Raw genomic sequence first — 21,624 nt, forward strand, 5'->3', positions numbered from 1 at the left:
GGGGGGGGGGAGCCTGCTTTAGGAGACTCAAAAAATCGATTTTTTTTATTGCTTAAATCTGTTCCTAAAATATCTAAGAATATGTCTGTCAATTTTGGAAAGACAATTCGGATTATTTTCGAAGATACAGCACTAAAAGCAGTCGGGCGCCGAGCAGGTATACGAGCGTTCGGGCAGCTGCAGCCGCTCTATAGAGCGCGTTTTCTCGAGTTTTCATTTTTGGGATTTTCCGAAATTGGCGGGCAAAATTACAAAAAAAGTATTCAACCAATCGTATAAAACCTAAGCTTATTAGATTCAGTATCTTATTACCTCCTCTGTGAAACTAAAAAGTTCTTGAAAACAAAATTCTAAACTATTTTTTTAGTAAATTGAAGTTAGGTTTTTTGGTGAAAAATGCTACTTTTTTTTCAAATCTAAAAAAAACTTTGATTTTCGCGTTTTTTTCGGGTTTTTTTAGGTTCACATAGAAGAAGGACTAATGAAAATTAATTATCCATTTGATTTTTTGTTTCAGACAAAAATTGCGACCTACATTTTGCCCGCCAATTGGACACTTCAATTGCGCGGTGGTGCACAAAAGTAGATGAAAGTGGGCTGTATTTCGATATTTTAAATTTTAAAAAATGTTTTTTGTAAGTTTAAATATGTAATAAAATGATGTAAAAATTTCATTACATTTGCTTGTTTTTTTCTATCCTAAAAAAAATCACGAAAAACTGCCTTTTTTAGGCCTCCTAAAGCAGGCTCCCCCCATAAGTGCGCTCCAAGCGCTCATAGAAAGCATCTTTGGTCACATCGTCCATCTCTTCCGTCGGGGCGTGGGCGCAAATCAGCGATATCTTGAAGAACCTCGCTTTGATGCGGATTGTGGCTAGACGTCCATTCACCGAAATGAATGATATTACTCGCCGACGGAGTCTCTCTCCCACCCCGAATCCCACACCAAACTTGCGCTCCTTTATATGGCCACTGTAGTAAATGCCACAAGGAGCTACTCGTCTCTGTCCTTGTCCCGTCCATCGCAGTTCTTGGACGGCGGTGATGTCAGCCTTTATTTTCACGAGGACATCAACCAGCTGGGCAGCGGCACCTTCCCAATTAAGGGACCGGACATTCCAGGTGCATGCCCTCAATTTGTAATCCTTATATCGTTTGCATGGTCGTCATCAAAAAGGGGTCACTCATCCTTGTTTGTTGTTTCTGTTCATTGGTATGATTTTTTACGTGGTGGGCCCCAAACCCAGCGCACAACTCTGCGGATGGGATGTTTCGCCTTCTCACTTTAGTTCGCCTACAAACGGATGTTCTTAGGCTACGCAGAGGATACTTGGTCAAAGACCGGAAGTCGTGAGATGCTTGAGTCGTATGTAAAAGAATCGTTTCTGCTCACTCCCAAGTGAATGGCGATCAGAGAACTTTCCTCACTTGCGTGAACTTCTACACATGACTCCATCCTCCTACGTTATATCATATTAGTTGAATTCCATAGCTCCAAAAAAACAAACCTCAAAATTTTAACTCAAAGTCAACTCTAGAACGTTATTTACAACTTAAATGTCAAACACAAATTTTATCTCGACAACTGGTTAGACAGCTATTGCCCTCGGAAATGCTTATTTAAAAAAAACACCCTCTACAAACTCATAATTTTTTTTTACGTTGCTACAAGAGTTTTATTTCATAGCTCTAAAAAAAACCCTATATAAACCGATTTCACAGATTTTTTGTTTTATCATATTAGTTCAATTCTATAACTCTAAAAAACACCCTATACATATCGGTTTCAAAGATTTTTTATCATATTGATTCAAATATATATATATCTAAAAAAAACACCCTATACAATCCGATTTGAACGATTTTCGTATGATAGCTTATTAAATCAACTATCACCGATGTGTATATTATCGATACAACCCGATTTCACCGAGGTTTTTTATGAATTTTGGGGTTAATTTACATTGAATTTCGAAAACAACTTCTGATACATACACACATACATATATACAAATATTTAAAATATAAATAAAAATAGCTTTTGGTGGAGGAAGTATATTTGTACAAACCTGCGAAAAAAATACCATACTGGTTAAAGTCCAACTGAATTTTTTGGCACCAAAGCGACATTGTGACGGCGTGGGGGTTCGGCAGCATTCTTGTTGTTAATAAAACAAAATAAAATATCATATTTTTAGCACCATTCTTCTTTGCATAAATGCTTGAATAATTTCATTGCGTGGTTTTTACATATGATTTTTTCGCCTCTTTAACGGTAAATGTTCTGATATACATATATTTTTTGTTGATTATTTGATAAATTATTTTTAACTTTTGTTTTGGTTTGTTATCATATGCGTTGTTTATGTTATTAACTGGTTTCATTGAAAACTTGTATGGGCGGTACTTGTCTGCGATACGCAATATTACTCAGCATTTCCAGTTTTTGGGTTTTTATTTATTAATACGAAATTTGTAATTAGTGTTGTTATATATATGTATGTATGTACATATGTACTACTATAAGCAAAAAATAGTAAGACTTTATTCATAATTTTAAAATTCAACAAAATCTATGTCGCCTCCTTAAAGTATTCCCCCGTGCTTTCACTTTTCTTAGGCCCAAATGATCTTCCAAAATGGTTCTCACTGATCCTTCCGATATTCCAACAACGCCAATAAGATCTCTGACTGTTAATCGTCGATTTTCAAACACCAAATAGTATATTTTACTGGCGTCTTAATCGTCAGTTGATGTTGATGACCGTCTAGGACATGGTTCGTCGTCAACGGGTTCTCGACACTGACGCGAGTTTGTCTCGCGACAAACAATTATCACAGAAGGCCTTTTCCAACAATCTGAACGTTTCGGCACCAAAAATTTTATTCCGCACACTGAATTTAATGGAATAATTTCATTAATCGTAGAAATTTCCGAATGCACTTTATGTACTTCAGAAAGACAAGAGTGTACTAAACACTAATCCTTGTTTTGATGTGACTTTTGGCACAGATGTTACTGACAGTCATACCAACCTAGGAAAAACTATTTTGACGAGTGGGTTTTCGTGCGATTATAAAGTCTTACCATTTTTTGCTCACTGTAATATATGTATATTAAATATAAATATATACATATATGTATGTGTATGATTAGTTTGCGATATATCGATCTGGATTTTCCACGCGTCCTTTTTTATCAAGAAGCTGCTCATTTGTGGGAGCCGGTGATATCGGACTACTATAGCATACAATTGTCATTTGAATTAATCGATCAAAATCTAATTCTTTTATGGAAATATTTTTTTTGTTATTTGTGACGGCTATTAAAGCATCGATATAGCTGAAGTTAACGTATTTTCATGTTTTTATTAGTTTTTAATTATAATGTCATTGAGGTAAATAGGTTTAAGGATGGTTAAAAAGAAAAATAAAATATTGCAAGGTTCTTTTAGTCTGTTACAAACATCCATATACATGTTTGGTATTTCCCTTTTATAATTGTCCTTTTGTTATTTCATTTAGTAATTTACATATTTTGCTACGAAAATCGCTTGTCTTCCAAGTAAATCTAATAATACATATATGTTTTATAACTCATTTATATGTTTTATTCATTCATGATCACACATGAGCTGTACCGTTTTATTCTGTGTCTCTTTCGTTGCAGAACATTTCGATTGTATATCTGTATAAATTGAGCGTAAAACCAACTAGAATTCTGCAATAGTAAAGCATATCTTTAAAAGAATACCTAAGCATTGGTCCAAAGACAACAACTTCCCAAGAACAACACTATATATTGTACAACAACAACAACAGTACAAAGTACAATTATAATAAATAAAGCAAAGAGAAGGAAATAAGTGCTTCAGAAGAAGCAGGTCGTTGGTGAATCAACCGATTCTGCATTTATTACATCACACGCGTAAACTACTTTGCTTCCTGTCTGGCATCCTTCTCGATTGACATACAGACGTGCTGAAAATGTTTATTGAAGATGACGCACAGTAAGTACATACGCTCTCTACTTAATAATTGACCCATTTCACTCGCATATATTACATTTTTTTTTGCAAAATACATACATACAAAAATTTTTTGTTGTACTTATTTAAGGATATCAAGTGCATCGATATATTTTTCGCATCATTGCTGGTATGGTGGTCACGTGTTATATTTTTCATTCTGTGGTGGTTTTGTTATTGTTTTTATATACATATCTATTTGTTTTGTTGTTGTTTGTGTTGTAATAGTAGCTTTTTTTATATATATACATATGGTACATAGATAAATATTACATGAATGCGTGTGGAGCCACCTGCTAGCCCAAGGGGTCATTCTACTTGCAGGTCAGAAAAAAGGATCCTTTCGAAAAACCGTTTTGTGTCGATTAAAGACATTAAACGTGAATCGCCACGTACATTGAAGGCTATTTCGGAAATTCACTTTAACAACTGTTTCGAGTATTGGGAAAAACGTTTGCGTAAGTGTATTGCGGCCAAGGGGGATAGCTTTGAAGGGGATGACGTAGATTTTGAAGAATAAATTAAACATTTTAACATTATGCACAAAGTATTACTATTTTTTGCTCGTAGTAGTACTTTGATAAACGCTGATTCATTTTGAACGATTTTGGTTTTCCTAGATCTCGTAGTCGATCTCCAGGAGGGGCTCCGAAAAAAGGTGTCGGATGTGGTCAAGATCTTTCTGCTTAAAATCTCTAATCCAAAAGCCAAAAAAATATATTACTATAGATGAATTAGAGGTAGGGAGAGAGAGTAGGAGCCGATATCAAAATTTGCAACGCCCATAATTAGGGGAATTCCAATATGTCGGGGCCTGCTCGATCAATTTTAACCGAATTTGGTACATAACATTACCTGACATTAATATGTTATTGTGTGAAAATGCCCGAAATCGGATTACAATCACGCCTACTTTCCATAAAAGGCAATTTTAAATTCCTGCTATTTTTTCACTTTCCAGTGTACAAATTATGCAACAATGAATGTATTGAGATAAAATTTTGAATAATGACCACAAATTGTCGGTGAGCCGCTGGCTACCGAATATGTGGAGCACAGTTCCGATTGCGATCTTATTATCGAACATATCTCCGTCTAAGTTAGTGAAATAATGCCCTGATATCTTGGGGGATTAAACATCCTATTTCGCGATAAACCTACAATGAGTCCCAGGATATAGTGATATCCTAGGGAAATGTGAAGCAGATGAATTACCGCCCTACAATTATGATCCGCAAAAGAATGGGATATGGGCGTGGGAGTACTAACAAGTCACTGTCTAATAGGCAGATATGCCAGTAGACAAGGAAGCACAGCAGACTATCAAACGTCGATACGATTGTAAAGCTCTATACAGGAAAAATCGCAATTATCGGTCGAGGATTTCTTGGCGATGTATTGGGAGTTGATCAGATAAAACTGGGATGGTTCAGAGAGAAGCCAATAGAGTAAGGCGACTTTAGAACCTATGGGACGTGAAACAGCAACTATACCTACCTACCTATCGAACATATCGGTCAATGTGTAAGATATTTTAATCAAATTCGGAAAAAGTGCAAGAGTATGAAATATTCTGTAACACAGGAACTTAATCGTTCCTTACTTGAGTAGTATTATGTTCACTTAATATTGTTTCCGCTATTTTGTAGTAACTGTATTTAATGACATTAATCATGATAATTCTAATAAATACAATGTCAATCGCTAGTTTAACTAAAATAGACAATTATGCATTTTAAAAATACAACAATAAAGGCAAACAACAACGAAATGACAATGTCCGATTTTCGAAATCAAATAGAAACACATTTAAGAAAATTGTTTTGCCAATAACATCACGCCATATTTTGTGCGAAATCTAAAAACATACATACATATATAAATATGTTTGTGTAACAAATTGAAAACAATTACTTTACGTTTATGATAAGCAGTCATAATTTTATTTCTCAAGCTCTGCTGCTTGGGGCCGCTTCTACGCATGCTTGTCTGCATGTGTGTACCTACTTAGGAGCGGGTAGATTTTTAACTTCTATAAAATCCCGTATGCGTGAAATCCGCATCATTCTGAAAAGCTTTGCCTATGAGACTATGCGTCTAAAGCCGTTTACGAGCCAGCGCTTTTTAGGGCGAAGTTTAAAAAATCTGGTTGTATGGGAGATATGATTGATTCCGAAAAACGATCAATGGAAGATTAAAATGCACCATCTTTATAAAATTTCATTTGTATATCTTAAAAACTGCCGAACGAAATAAGGTGATCCCTAAAATACTTCGCCTTAAAAATTCGATGGCTCGAAACCGGTTTTAGACGCATAGTCTCCTGTTCACAGTTGTTCAGAATGATCCGTAGAACATTTTCCGCATACGCGATTTTTATTTGTTTTTGGCTCCCTAAAAATCGACCCGCTCTAACCTATGTATATATGTACAAGTACATATATCATTTGTTGAATTATGCACCACAGTGATTAGGTGATAACTGTGCATAGCAATAGTAATAAAATTGTATACAGATTGTAAAACAAGTTAATTGGAATAAAAATTTAAAATTTATATATGTACATATGTGTAATTTCATTATTTTATTTCTAATGATAAAAATATCTATGTACTAACAAAAACTTCGATTGCGAAATCAGCGCTGATAAACCTTTAAAGTATTTATAACAGCTACAAATCGATATTTATTTGATATTGTTGCTGTTTAGTTAAGTATTTAAATTTGTTTTAGCATTTTCTACTTAATTCTTTTTTCCTTCTATATAAAAGAGTACATAAAAATGAGGGTGAGGAATTAAAACAAGAAAAAACGTTAACGTTTGCACCGAAGGTATAATGCTCCTCACAAATGCAAAATATTCCTTACAAGAACTCATAAATAATGGATCTTAAGACCCACATAAATCGACAAAATGCAATTTTATCCGGTAGTTTTATGGCAGCTATATGCTATAGTGATCCGACTTAAAAAATTTCTTCGGAGATTGCACCGATGCTTTGAACAATAACTCATGCCAAATTTCGTGAAGTTGTCTCGTCAAATAAAGAAAAGATCCTTATAAGCGCTTGATTCCCATCGTTTAGATATTTGGTATAGTGATCCGATCTCAACAATTTCTGAGATATTGTAGCGATGCAATGAAAAATAATCCATCGGCGGTTTCGACAAATGATCACTGAGTTTCATCATTCATAATAATTTTTTTTCATTGAGTTATAAAATTCGTAAGAAATAAAAAATTTTCCCAAAAATAATCAAACTTTAACTGTTAATATCTCTTAAACGTTTGGCTTTACGAAAAAATCATAGCATACTTTTTTGTAGAGCATTCAACTTCCTACAAAATCTAAGAAACAAGATATTTTTTCAAGTACTTGGAAGCGAGATATAAATTTTTCTATCTGATAATAAGAAAAAATATAAAACTGTATGTAGGAGGACCTTCCCGTTACAATTAAAAACTCATGTTTGGGGAGGCTTTCTTAGAGGTGTCTAGGAACCTATTTTTCCGAGTACCAAACGAAAAAAAAAAAATTTTTTTTTGAATCACTAATACATATACAAGTATACTTTTTATAGGGTCTTTGGCGTTTCCTTTTGCATATCATAAAATTCGTGGCAAACTTAGTATACCCTGTTCAGAATATAATGAGGGTGGGTCAAAATAAGGTGATTTTTGGGAATCAAAAACTATTGTTTCAGTCGTTTTCAGATTTTAAAGGTATATTTATATATTTTGTAGAAATACACAGGGTTTTTAAGATAAATATTAAACACTTTTCGAGTTAAACGCTATCTTCGATGGCGATGAAGCTGAGTGAATTGAGTGGCTCAGAAAAATATTTGAAATATCGATTTAAAATATTTGAAATATCGATTTAAAATTTTATTCACAACTTAACTTTTATTATAATGTAATATTTCTCCCCTTAAAGTACGTAGGGTGCTATATATATTTCTGGCTTAATAATGTAAATAGGCATATTTATCAACGAAAATGGTTTTTTTATTTCTTTTTTTTTTTTGTTTTTTTTTTTTGTCGATTGCTGTTTTGTTTCGGGCTCATACGCATAGATCCATGATTCGTCACCTGTGACGATCTTATAAACGTCTTTTGAAGCACCGCTATCGTATTTCTTTACACCAATCCACACGAGCCTTTTTTTGAGCGGTTGTCAAATTGTGCGTGGTCCAACGAGAACAAACCTTTTTTACGGTCAGGTGTTCATGCAATATCGAATGTATGCTGGTGGGAGAAATGCATAGGCATGCCTCTATCTGAAGGTATGTTACATGACGGTCTTGCATTATCAGTTCACGTACGGCATCGATGTTTTCTGGCACAACGGCTGTTTTTGGACGTTGTACCAGTTTTTCACAGTGCTATAGGATGGTGCTTCATAGCCATACAAAGATTTTAGTTCATCGATGCACTCTTGTCGTGATAATTCACGTCGAAAGTTGTGAAAAATGATCGCACGAAAATGTTCACGAGTTAATTCTATTTTTTGGCCGAGATGAATTTTTTAATTCTCTGTAAATAAAACAATTCACGATTAAATAACAAAACGTTCTGAGTGATGTATGCTAAAAGATGTCAAACTTTCCAATGGAAATGTCAGATTGGAAATGTTGCAGATTCGCCTAGGCCAGAATATATATAGCAGCCCTCGTAGCATAACAGCACTTCGATATTTATTTAAAATAGTTTTTCTTAAAGATCTTTCAAAATTTTCTGCAAGTTTATTGAAAGACTTTGTGTGTTTCAATATTTCTGAAAAATCTCGTGATAAAAACATTTTTTGCGAATTTATGTCTTAAATATTGAGTAATTTTATTCGGACCTTTTGCACATTATAGAGCATACTTTTGACAATCTAGGGCAATTTTTTTGTGATCTTTTTAGTTTATAAATTTTAGAATCATTTTTTTTTTCAAAACTAATTTTTCCCAAGTTGCTCATTGAGTCAACGTAATATACATATGAATATATTTATTGCTTTATCTGGTATTTTTTTCCAAAAATATTTAAGTAGTTGATTTATCTGTTACGAGGTGATATTTAAACGTATGAAGAAATAATAATTGCACATGTAGTACCTAAATATCGGTGCAAAGGACAGCAGTGAACTATGAGATTATAAATGTTTTATGACTACAATTGTAAACGGAAAAGCAATAGTTATAGTTTTATTGCTTTTCAATGATTTCTGCTTAAGTTAAGATAACGCCCGTTCCACTTTTTGACGGAAAATAAATAACAATTATAAAATAAACAAAAAAAAGTAACTTCGGTTGTACCGGAGATATAATAAAAAACATTCACAGGTAAATTTGTTATAGGATAAAAGGTGCAAATTTCGTGAAGATATCTTGTCAAATTAAAAAGTTTTCCACACATGCATTTGATGGTATGTACATATATGTACATATTTGTACATATATGGTATAGTGGTCCAATCTAAACAATTTATTCGAAAATTTTAATATTGCTTTGAACAAAATTCCATGCCAAATTTCTTAAAGATACTTTGTCAAATAAAAAGATTTCCATACAAGATTTGCATTTGCTTGGTCAGTTTGTATGACAGCAATATGCTCGGATCCGACAAATGACCAGCTTTTATTGATACCTCAAAAATTGACTAGTCCGGTTATATATATACAGAAATATTCGCTTATGTACACTCATATACAGACATTTAACCTCCAGTTCCCTATATTTTTATTTTCTGATTGAACTTCGTGTTATTTTTAATGCGGAAATTAAATATATAAAAGATCAAAAAAGAATTTAGAAAATTTTTGGAATTTTGGTTAATTCGAGCTATTTTTAACGCTAAAAAAATATATATAAAAATATTTTTATATATAAATATATATAAAATTTTTTTATATACTTTTATAAATATAAAAAATAATTATAATTAGTCTTAACCGCAAATTAAATTTATAACACTTGAATAATTTATGAACATTCAAAAGAGTGTGAAATTTTGCTAAACAAAACTTAATTTTAATCTCTGCCTAACTATCAGTTATGTATGTATATGCATATTGTTTTTGTTTTTATTTTGTAAGCCCAAGTTTATTTGAGTGTGCAAATTCATTAAATAAAAATATTAGAATTAAAAAATGTAAGATCTCTTTAATTATACCATTCAAAAAAAGTTATAAATTTTTCAGAAAACAAAATTTTTAAATTTTCAAAAATAAAAAATATAAAAAAAAATCGGTCCACTCCGGGATTAGAAGGGATAGTTGTCAAATTAATCGAAGTTTTTTTTTGAGGAAAAAAAAAACAAAAATGGCGAACTTCCAAAAAATGACGATTTTACTTAAAAAAAACCGACGATCGTGTTAAATTTTTTTCGTGTATTTTTTCGAAAAGTTCATTCAAAAACAAATATTTAAAAAAAAGGTCTCCAAAAGACAATTTCTACAAAAGTTATGGCTAACTTTTTTTGAAGTTGGACAAAAAATTTTGAAAAAATTCTCAAAAATGTTTTTCAAAGTGTAGAAAAGGATGGATCAGTTTCAGCAAGATCTAAAGGGGTCGGGTTCAAAAGTGGTCGATTTGGTATGGAATACCCCATATATTCCATGGATCTTCAAATGTGTTTGAATGCTTTGACAAATAAATCTTTATCTTAACCTCAGTTTAATATAACCTCTGATTAAATACGGATTTCTTAAAAAATGTCTAAATTTTTAAATAAATTGTGGATCTTCAAATCAATTTAATATCTCTGGTAAACCAACTTTTCCTTTAACTTCTGGTTAAATGCGGAATACTTAAAAATTTTTCAGTACTCTTCATAATATATAAAAACACGCTTAGGCTTTATTAGCTCCCTAATCAAAACGAAAGTTCAATTTCCTAGACTGTGTGCTATATTCTACCGTATCGTAACTCTTATAAAATTACAACAATAAATCATGTATGAATCTCTGTAACTATCTCATTGCTCAGCACAATACTTTCACACAATAATTAGCACAATTATCTACCAATAATCGACAACTGATCGTACAAGGTCTGCCAAGTAGTGGCACGGTTGCATGCGGTGAGCTTAGACGGCATCGTACACAAATACATCTGTATTGTGCAAGTGAACATGTGCTTTTTCATTGGCGTTGGCATGCTTTTATGAGCCAACGATCAATAACGTCGACGTTAGCGTCCTTTCGACCACCACTACCCAACAACAAAAGCAAGTGTAGAGTCTACAGCGCTCTTATCACAGCTACCAATACAGATATAAGCGCACGCGACTCATGTTTTGTCGTTGCTATTATTGTTATTGTTGCTGTTGTTATTATTCTTATTGTTGTTGCTGCAGCTGCTGCTTGCACTTATTGCTCTTAGTTTCGAAATTTTGAGATAACACACGCACACTTAGTCACATTTTCGTACTAAATTGTACGTGCGACGACCCTACAACTTACTTAGTTCGCTGAAATAAAGTCTAGCACACATACAAACATTTCTTAAAAGTGCTCCAAGCACATAGCGCATTTAGAAAAATATATTCGCTTTTAGTTTAGTCGCATTTGTGCTGGCGTTTAGTACTTAATTACATTTAGCAGATCGTATTTTGGGAGTGAATATCATTTTTTTTTTGTTTTTTGAGTGAAAAGTAATGTGTGTGTGTCTATAACATAACGCAATATATTGTAAACTTTACAAAAAGTAAGTGTACAAAATAAAGTTATTATTGCTTAGTTTCTCACTATCCAAGTAATCGAACAGTTAACAATATAGTGTTGAGTTCATATATAGTGATCAATGGTGCTTAGTGGCGTGATTTGTTGGGCCGACCCTGGACATGTGACTTTAGCATTTACAAAAAATTGTTGGTTTCATATAAAAAAAAATTAAAAACCGTTAAATATGACATTTAATTAATGGTATGCATTTTCATTTTGTATCTAATTGTCAGAATGGAAAGCTTCTGGGTGCAGAGCGCGATCGGTGCTATCAAAGTGCTCGCTTTTGTGTGTGACATAATCACGTTGCCGGTATATTTGGTGTTGCAGCGACCATGGAAGCGAAGAGAGGAGTCGCGACGCGTCAAGGTGAGTGTAAAAGGGAAAATTGATTAAATGTTGAATAAAACAAAAAAATAGTATGTTTATTGAGGTTTCACTCTAGTTAAAAAACGGTATTAAAAAAAATATTAAAAAGTAAGACAAAATTAATATATTTTTGGTTCAGTACTATATCAATATGATTTCAATAATAGATTCAGTACTATTACTCATATTTAAATTTAAGAACGATTACTGAAATCATATTGAAATTATTTTTATATTTTTTAAATAACTCTTTTTTTTGTTTTTAATTTAAATTTTTTTATATACTAAGCTAATTTTTAAGTTTTTTAGCTAATTTTTATTTTATAAATTCTTATAATTTTAATTTATTCGTTTTACAAAATTACAAAAATTAAAAATTTAAAAAAATATATGTAAGTTTAAAAAAATATAAAAAAGTAAAAAATTATACTTTTTTACATATGTATATACATATGTACATACTATGTATATTTTTTTAATTTTTATTTTTGCAATTTTTTGTATTTAAAAAAATTGTTTTTTAGAATACTTGACGGCTGCTAATAATTACCTAGTGATTATCGCTAATTATATAATTCTCCACATTGTTTCTTATTTACATACATATTGTTGCTAAAATATTTTAAATTTTCTTAATTTTGTAGTTATTTTTCCATATTTTTTTTTTTAATTTTTGTATATGTATGTATGTAAGTATTTTTTATTAAGTTTTTGGTATTTTTTAAATTCTTTTTATTTTCAAACTATTTTAAAGTTAGCTTTAATTTTTTTCTATTATTTTTTCTTCCTTTTTAATTTTTTTTTTTAATTTTATCTGCATACTAGCAGGCGTCACTAATAATTACATAGTAATTATCGCTGATTATATTTAAAATACTTTACACTATTGCTTAATTACATAAATTTTGTTGTTTTTACTATAAAATTTTACTGCTTGCCAGTAGGTTATCGTCTACGCCCGCCACCTGCGTTAAGTCGCTTAATTAATTGTGTTAATGCGGCGTTTATTATTTATTGTCGCTTATGTTGTTGCAGGAAGTAATTACGTCTAGCAAGTTTACACTTTAGACTTTGTACCTGAATTCACATATTGCCATTTGTGTTCTTCTTAAACGATAACGCTCTCGGGCAGTTTTTGTTATTTTTAAAGAAAAAACAGTTGCTTAATATATACATATATTTATACGTTAATAACGTTCTTTTGGTATGCTCTAAGGTTCGCGGTCCCGCTTATATTTCGACACGATTTGTTGTTATTTTAAGTCCCCCAAGAAATTTGAGGCATGCTACCGAGGTGACAAATAACCGGCCTGTCTGTTATGGGTACACTTACACAGATCAAGCTTGTGTACTACTACTTACCGAACCGAACAGGGTTAGATCGTCGACATAATCAACTTGTCTTCTCGATTCCTTTTTTACTACTGTTGTCACGAATTGAGAACTGCCTTTCAAAATAAGTAAAAATAATTATTACAAATTTTCTTTTCAAATTAGGTTAAAAATATTTTTATTATTTAAAAAATACTAAAATGCAGCAAATAAAATATAACAAATATTTTATAAAATTAATAAATAAATATATTACTTATGTATGAAATAAAAAAAACGCAGATAATACAGAAACAGAGATTTTTTTTTTAATTAACTTACTTAGAAAAGCGAGCAGTAAATTTAACGTAAAAAATGAATAAGTAATAAAAATATATCTTACGTATTATTTCGAAAAAAGTGAAAAAATAAAACTAAAAAAGCCAAAAAATAGTGTATAAAAACAAAGGATTATACAAACTAAAACATAAAATTATATAATACATAAATGATAAAATAAAAATAATTAAATAAAGTAAAAAAATAAAAAGCATAAGGTAAACATTAGGATATTAAGTGGTTCTACTGTATAAATTGTTTTAAAATTTTTAGGGTATAAAAAATAATCGAAAATATTAAATAACAATAAACTCAGTTTATGGTTAATATAGTATAATGAGCAACATTCCTAGCGACACTTCTAAACACATTTAATGAATTTTTAATCATTCCAAACGATAAATAAATCATCACACACACACATATATACATATGTATGCCTACCTTAATGATCCTACCTCGTATTAACTTCAAAGGTAAATAATTATAGCCGCATATACCTGTGTACATACTGAAGCGTATATACATACATATGTACATACATAAGTAACTAAAATTCACATACATACACACATGTGTACTTGAATTTGTATGCCAACAACACTTACCTATACATGAACTTACCGAGAAAGTTGCTCATTCTTATAATCGCTTCATATATCTAGCTGATTTTGTTTATTATCTGTTTGTTGTTATTGTTTTCTTCATTTTTGCTTTTGCGTCAGGCTGTTCCAGTTAAGAAATTTGGCGCCGGCATGGACGAGAAGCCGAGATATGCCGCAGATGACATTGAGGTTTTACTTTCATTTGTTTGTGTTTTTTGTTGTACATAGTATTTCCTTTTTGTTTTCAATATCCTTAACTGTTTAAATGTCTATATACTTACATACATATGTACATATGGATAGATGGCTCTTTGTTTTGATTTTTGGGCTGAAATTTTTTTACATAATTTTTTAAATTATTTTTTGTGTGTTTTACGTTACCAAAATTCTAAAAAATAAAAATCAAAAAAATTTTAGTTTTATTTGTTATGTCATAAAATCTTCCGTTCAAGAAAACCCCGTGCACAACAGATGTACTTAAGTTGATATATTATTGTTCGGGTTACAACAAATTTATGTTTATTCGAATATGGAATACCCAATGGTGGCAGTATGTGATCCTTGGATGTGTTTAATATTATAATTAAATTTAAAATATACATATATTTTTTTGTGAAAACTCTTAGAATTAAAACTTTAAAAGCAGGTATATTTGTTATTTATATTTGAAGTTAAATTTTTTTTTCAAAATAATGTTTGTTTCAAATTACTTAAAATTAAAATTTTATTATTTTCGAAAATTCGTTCTTTATAATGTTTTGAAATTATATTTTCTTCAAATTAAAGGTAATTTTTTCGTAAATGCCACATTTTTTTCGAAATAATTTTTTTTTTCCAAAATGCATTGAGTTTCGAAATAATAGTTTTACGAAATAAACTTTTTGAAATTAAAATTACTTGAAATTAATATTTTATCCTTTTCGAAAATTTAAAATTTCTTGAAATTACATTTTATTATTTTCGAAACTTGTATTTTTTTTAAATAACATTATTATTACCAAATAAATATTAATTAGTATTAATTAATTTATTTCACTTTACTTATTTCAAAAAATGTACATATATTATCGAACAATATCAAAAACTATCGAAACATATAAATTTCTTAAAAATACATTTTTTATTCTAAAACTGTTTTAATAAATTAAAAATTTGGAAAAAATAATATTTTTATTTAAAGGAAAAATTTTGGAAATATTTTTTAATGAAATTTACCGTTTTCTCGAAATGTTTTTTTTTCAAATAACATGTTTTTTTAGATACATTTTTTGAAATTAAAATTACTTGAAACTAAAATTTAATTTTTTTGAATAGTCTTGCTTTTTTGCAATAAATTTTTAAAATAAAATTTACTCCAAATTAAATATTTTTTCGAAATGAAAATATTTGCTGCTTTCTCGTGATATTTAATTTATCTTTCAGGCGCATTTTATGACTTAGTCATTAAAGATTTTATTTAGTTGAAAGTTTGATTTTGTTACCTTATTTTGAAAGCGGGTTAAACTGTTTTCTCGTGTAAAAATCTCTATAAATTTCTTAAAAATACATTTTTTATTCTAAAACTGTTTTAATAAATTAAAAATTTGGAATAAATAATATTTTTATTTAAAGGAAAAATTTTGGAAATATTTTTTAATGAAATTTACCGTTTTCTCGAACTGTTTTTTTTCAAATAACTTGTTTTTTTAGATACATTTTTTGAAATTAAAATTACTTGAAACTAAAGTTTAATTTTTTTGGATAGTCTTACTTTTACTGACTGACTTAGTCATTAAAGATTTTATTTAGTTCAATTAATTAATAACTGAAAGTTCGATTTTGTTACCTTATTTTGAAAGCGGGTTAAACTGTTTTCTCGTGTAAAAATCTACTTTTAGGCACATTGACCACTTCACCAATTTTACATAGCAAGTTTCAACCAAAGCATACATACAACTTTCCTCCACCTTACTCACACGCGCATATTTTCTTCCCGTAACTGTATATTTAAGCAACAACAAATAAAATGACACTGGGTTCCAAAAGCAGGCGGTAATAACTAAACCACTGACTATCGCACACCTTTTTACCCATTGCCTCAATTAAAAATAAATTATATAACATTACGTCATAACATACTAACTTTCTTTCGTTGCTGTCTTTTAGGCGCGTGTTGTCAGTTCCGATGAGCATTCGTTGACCTATCGCACTATTGAACCGCCCCGCGAGGTACACGTGAAGATGTTGCAAAATAACATCGACACACTAGAGAAGATGTTCAACTATGTGGCCAAGGTGCATTCGAACAAACGTTGCTTGGGCACACGTCAGATCCTCAGCGAAGAGGATGAGGTGCAACCGAATGGACGCATCTTCAAGAAGTACAATATGGGCGAGTATAAGTGGAAGAATTTCATTGAGACCGATCGCATGGCAACGTCCTTCGGTCGCGGTCTGCGCGAATGTGGTCAGAGCGCCCGACAGAATATTGTTATTTTTGCGGAGACGCGCGCCGAATGGATGATTGCGGCGCATGGTTGCTTCAAGCAGGCGATGTCCATTGTAACTGTATATGCCACACTAGGCGATGAAGGCGTGGCGCATTGTGAGTACATGCGTTGTCTTGTAGAAGTTTTGCGGCGTTATTAATGCTTTTTGTTGTTGTTGTTTTCATATAGGCATCAGCGAAACGGAAGTCACCACAGTGATTACGTCGCACGAGCTGTTGCCTAAATTCAAGCAGTTGCTGGATAAATGCCCCAATGTAAACACCGTTATCTACATGGAAGATCAGTTGCATAAGACCGACACAACGGGCTTCAAGGACGGCGTACGCGTTCTCTCTTTTTCGCAAGTTGTGCGCATGGGTCAGGAGAGCAAGTTTGGTGAGTGGGAAATGAAATTTGAAGAATTTAAAAAAAGAGTAACGAAAAACTAAAAAATAATAATGAAACAACAACAAAAAATAATTACATAAAATATCATAAAATGAATTTAAAATTAAATATTAAATATTAAAAGATTAACTCATAGTCGAATTGACTCTATTAAAAAAATAAAAAAATAGTAACGAAACAAAAAAAAAAATTTATTAATTAATACATTTTAAAAAGTAAACAAATTAATATAATTGCTTAAAAACCGTATTTAAAAAATTATATAAAAGAAAAAAAAATGATTTTAATTTAAAAAAAGTTCTACATTAAATCAATTAACATAAATACTTTAAAAAATAAATCAAATTATTAATATATTTTAAAAATTGATTATAAATCGTAAAATTAATGGTTATAAATTGTTTACAATTATAATATAACAATTATTAAAGAAATGATAATTAAAACAAAAATAAACACTAAATTATAAAAATATTTAAATATTAAAACAATTAGTAAAATATTTAAAATATATGTAGGTATGTATATAATTTTTTTGTGAAAAATTCTTTGATTTATTGTTTTAAAATTCGATATAAAGTTTTAAAATCATATTTTCTTGAAATTAAAATGTATTTTTTTCGTAAGTTCAAAATTTAGTTTTCGAAATAAATTTGTTTCAAATATATTTTTTTATTTGTTCCAAAATGAGAAAAAACAAGTATTTTAAGGAGTTCTTTTTAGTATTATATGAAATTAGAATTTTCTATTTAGAAACGATTGTTCAATAATTAAAACATTTAAAATCTGATTGAAACTCTTAAAAAATTTATCACAATATTAAATAAAAAATTATAAAAAAATGTTATTTAAAAGAAAAAATATATGTTAATTCAGAAATAATATTTAAATATTAAATAATGAAAATACTTCTTAATAATTTTTGAAAATTTATAAAAAAGAAAGAAATTAAAAGAAAAAGTATAAAATATTAAAAAAAATAAAATTTGTAAGAAAAAAATCAGTTCTATTAAGGAAAAAATATATTCAAAATAAATTGATAGGTTATAAAGTAATTATTAAGACATGTTATCAGCAGAATTAAATTTACTAAATTATCAAAAATTATATTGTAACAGCAAAAAGCAATATATATATAATATCTTTTCCGTCCTCCCACAGAGAGCGTTCCACCCAAACCCGAGGACACAGCCATTATTATGTATACTTCCGGCTCGACAGGCACACCGAAGGGCGTGTTATTGTCTCATCAAAATTGTATTGCCACAATGAAAGGTTTCTGTGACGTGGTGACCGTGAAGCCTGACGATGTGCTGATTGGGTAAGTAAAATATGAAAATAAGTTGTACTACGCAATTTTATATGACACAACAACTTTACATTTTACAGCTTCCTGCCGCTCGCGCACGTGTTTGAATTGCTCGCCGAGAGTGTTTGCCTGATTACCGGCGTACCCATTGGCTACTCCACGCCACTGACTCTAATTGACACCAGCAGTAAGATTATGCGCGGCAGCAAAGGTGATGCGACCGTCTTGAGACCCACATGCATGACTTCCGTGCCGGTATGTAGAGTTTTGTGAACTCAAAAAACTATTGTTTTCGTCGTTTACTTGAATTTTAAAATATTTTTGTATTTTAAGTTAATCTTGGACCGCATCTCCAAGGGCATTAACGACAAGGTTAATTCGGGTTCTGCTTTCAAGAAGGCGCTCTTCAAATTTCTGTATCAGTACAAAGTGCAATGGACGAATCGTGGCTATCAGACGCCGTTGATTGATAAGTAAGTCAAATTAAATAAAAATATATGTATACTTTGAAAATAAAATTCACTAAATTTTTGTTTCTCCCTCCACAGATTGGTTTTCCAGAAGGTCTCAAAATTGCTTGGTGGTCGCGTGCGATTGGTGCTCTCCGGCGGTGCGCCACTTTCACCCGATACACATGAACAAATCAAAACATGCTTATGCGTAGAAGTAGTACAAGGTTACGGTCTAACGGAGACTACATCGGGCGCCACGGTTATGGACAGTAAGTCCCGTGCTTTTCTTAGATCACTTAGTCTATAAATAATTGTCATATTTTCAGACCGTGATATGACTTATGGTCGCACTGGCGCACCGCTGACCGTCTGCGACATACGTCTAGTCAACTGGGAGGAGGGCAGATATCGTATTACAAATAAACCATATCCACAGGTTTGTCGATTGATTAAAATTATTGTTTGCAACTAGTAAATATGCTTGAAATGCGATTTCAGGGCGAAGTGCTAATAGGCGGTGATTGTGTATCGAAAGGTTACTACAAATTGCCCGACAAAACCGATGAGGAATTTTTCGAGGAGGATGGCAAACAGTGGTTTAAGACTGGCGACATTGGTGAAATTCATCCAGATGGTGTACTTAAAATCATTGGTGAGTTGAGAATTAGTGTGCGAAATTAAAAGTAATATGGCTAAGCCATTGTCAGTTACGTTCTGGTTAACTTATCGAAGCTACTAACCATACAATGAGAAAACGGCCCTAAGTGTAAGTAAGTAAGATTGTAGTTATGCCAAATTTCGTGAAGATATTTTGTGTTGTGTTGACTTGATATTTAATGATAAGTTTGTATGGCAGTTATATCCCAAAAATGGTAGTATTATTTATTATACATATGTATATTTTTTATATAAGTATATGTACGTGTAATGTTATACATTTCAAGTTTCTACAAATTCCTCAAACTAATCCGATTTTATATTAATCGATTTAGATCGCAAGAAGGACTTGGTTAAGCTGCAGGCCGGCGAATACGTGTCACTCGGCAAAGTTGAATCCGAACTGAAGACTTGCCCAATTGTGGAGAATATCTGCATTTATGGCGATCCAACCAAACAGTTCACCGTGGCATTGGTGGTGCCCAATCACAAACATCTCGAAGAATTGGCCGAACGCAATAGTTTAAAGTCCAAACCTTTTGACGAGTTATGCACGTCGCCTATTATGGAGAAAGCGGTCCTAAAAGAACTATCCGAACATGCCAGGAAATGTAAGTGCATTTAAAAGTTGTTAATTATTTAACGGGTTTTTAACTAATTTCTTTTTTTGTCTCAGGCAAATTGCAAAAGTATGAAGTGCCCGCAGTGCTCACGCTCTGCAAGGAGGTTTGGTCACCTGACATGGGTCTCGTTACGGCTGCTTTTAAGCTGAAACGCAAGGAAATACAAGAAAAATACCAACACGATATCAAACGCATGTACGCGTCGTGAAAGTCAGTGTACTGAATTGTGATGTCGTCGAACAAAACTAAAAATTTCTGTACATTTTTCCGGCCAATGGCATTGCAAGCAAGTTGTAAGTTAAACTAAATTTTAATATTTCATGCTTAATGAAATAATTATGGCAAAAAAAAATGTAAAAGCAAAATAGTCATGGCTTGTTAAAGGAGAAATGTGCAACACTAAAAGGAGTAAACAAAGAAAAAAAAAGCAAAACCAAGAAAAAATGAAAAAAAAAATAAGCAAGCGACAAAAAAGGCAACAAAGCAGCAAATGCCGCGAAATGTGGCAAACAACGCAAATATTGAAATGTTGTAATATAAATTAAAATTAGATCTTTCAGTAACGTTTTCGCAAACGTATTTTTTAACTATAATTATTATTTAAATAGTGTTTTTGTAAATTTTAATTTTTCTTAAACATAATTGAAGTTGTAATGTGTTTTTAGGTGCGTTATTAGGATTATAAATATTATATATTGTATAACGAGTTGAAACAAATTGAAAACAATACAAAAAACAAAAAGAACCGTTAACTATTTGAATGCTGCTTTATTTAATTATTTAAATAATTTTTGCGCTTAGTGTATATTTGAATTTAAATAAATATAAAAGAAAAATATTATGTTAGAGTGACAAGTGTAATAACACAGCACCCGGTCTGCTACGCCGTCGCAAGCACGGCCGGAGGTTCCAATTTTTATATGGCAGCCACAAAATAAAATAATAAAAGGTATATAAATGAAAACAAGGTAAAAATGAGTCTTGGCTAAAAATTATGATATTGAATTTCGCCACTTGTAACTTTAGCATAAAAATTAGTTTTAAGTGAACTCTAAGCTAAGTCTAGTGAAAATTTTTTCTCTTTTGTTGCAAGCATTCAACCATGATTAAATGTAGCTATAAACAATAATTATTTAAAATTTAAACCAAACAATAACTGATATACATTTATATATAAAATAAAGTTATTTAAAATCAAAAGAAATGCTATGAAATGTTTTTAGATATGTATATATATTACTACATATATGAACATACATACATATGTATATATAGCATGTAGCGAGTTTGCGTGTGAAATGTGTAGCGTTAAGTGAGCATTGTGTGAGATGGAGCAGCAAA

The 21,624-nt window shown here is 31.0% G+C and overlaps 1 protein-coding gene across 3 annotated transcripts; it reads left to right on the plus strand.

Annotated features, from left to right (window-relative positions):
* Positions 1-3,673: 3,673 nt before the first annotated feature.
* LOC120770828 (long-chain-fatty-acid--CoA ligase 3) lies at positions 3,674-20,750 on the plus strand. 3 transcript variants are annotated; one of them, XM_040098414.1, is made up of 13 exons: positions 3,674-4,010; positions 11,976-12,111; positions 14,487-14,555; positions 16,512-16,950; positions 17,024-17,230; positions 18,404-18,563; positions 18,632-18,806; positions 18,885-19,024; positions 19,100-19,272; positions 19,330-19,439; positions 19,502-19,655; positions 19,996-20,271; positions 20,337-20,750. In XM_040098414.1, exons 1-13 carry the CDS (start codon positions 3,988-3,990, stop codon positions 20,489-20,491), a joined length of 2,217 nt encoding a protein of 738 aa, XP_039954348.1. In that variant the 5' UTR covers positions 3,674-3,987; the 3' UTR covers positions 20,492-20,750. The 3 variants fall into 3 exon arrangements, with proteins under 3 accessions (XP_039954348.1, XP_039954351.1, XP_039954350.1); XM_040098416.1 differs by lacking the exon at positions 3,674-4,010 and adding an exon at positions 11,595-11,725; XM_040098417.1 differs by lacking the exon at positions 14,487-14,555.
* The last annotated feature ends 874 nt before the right edge of the window (positions 20,751-21,624 follow it).

The sequence above is a fragment of the Bactrocera tryoni genome, chromosome 3 (assembly GCF_016617805.1).
Source record: "Bactrocera tryoni isolate S06 chromosome 3, CSIRO_BtryS06_freeze2, whole genome shotgun sequence".
Lineage (NCBI taxonomy): Eukaryota > Metazoa > Arthropoda > Insecta > Diptera > Tephritidae > Bactrocera > Bactrocera tryoni.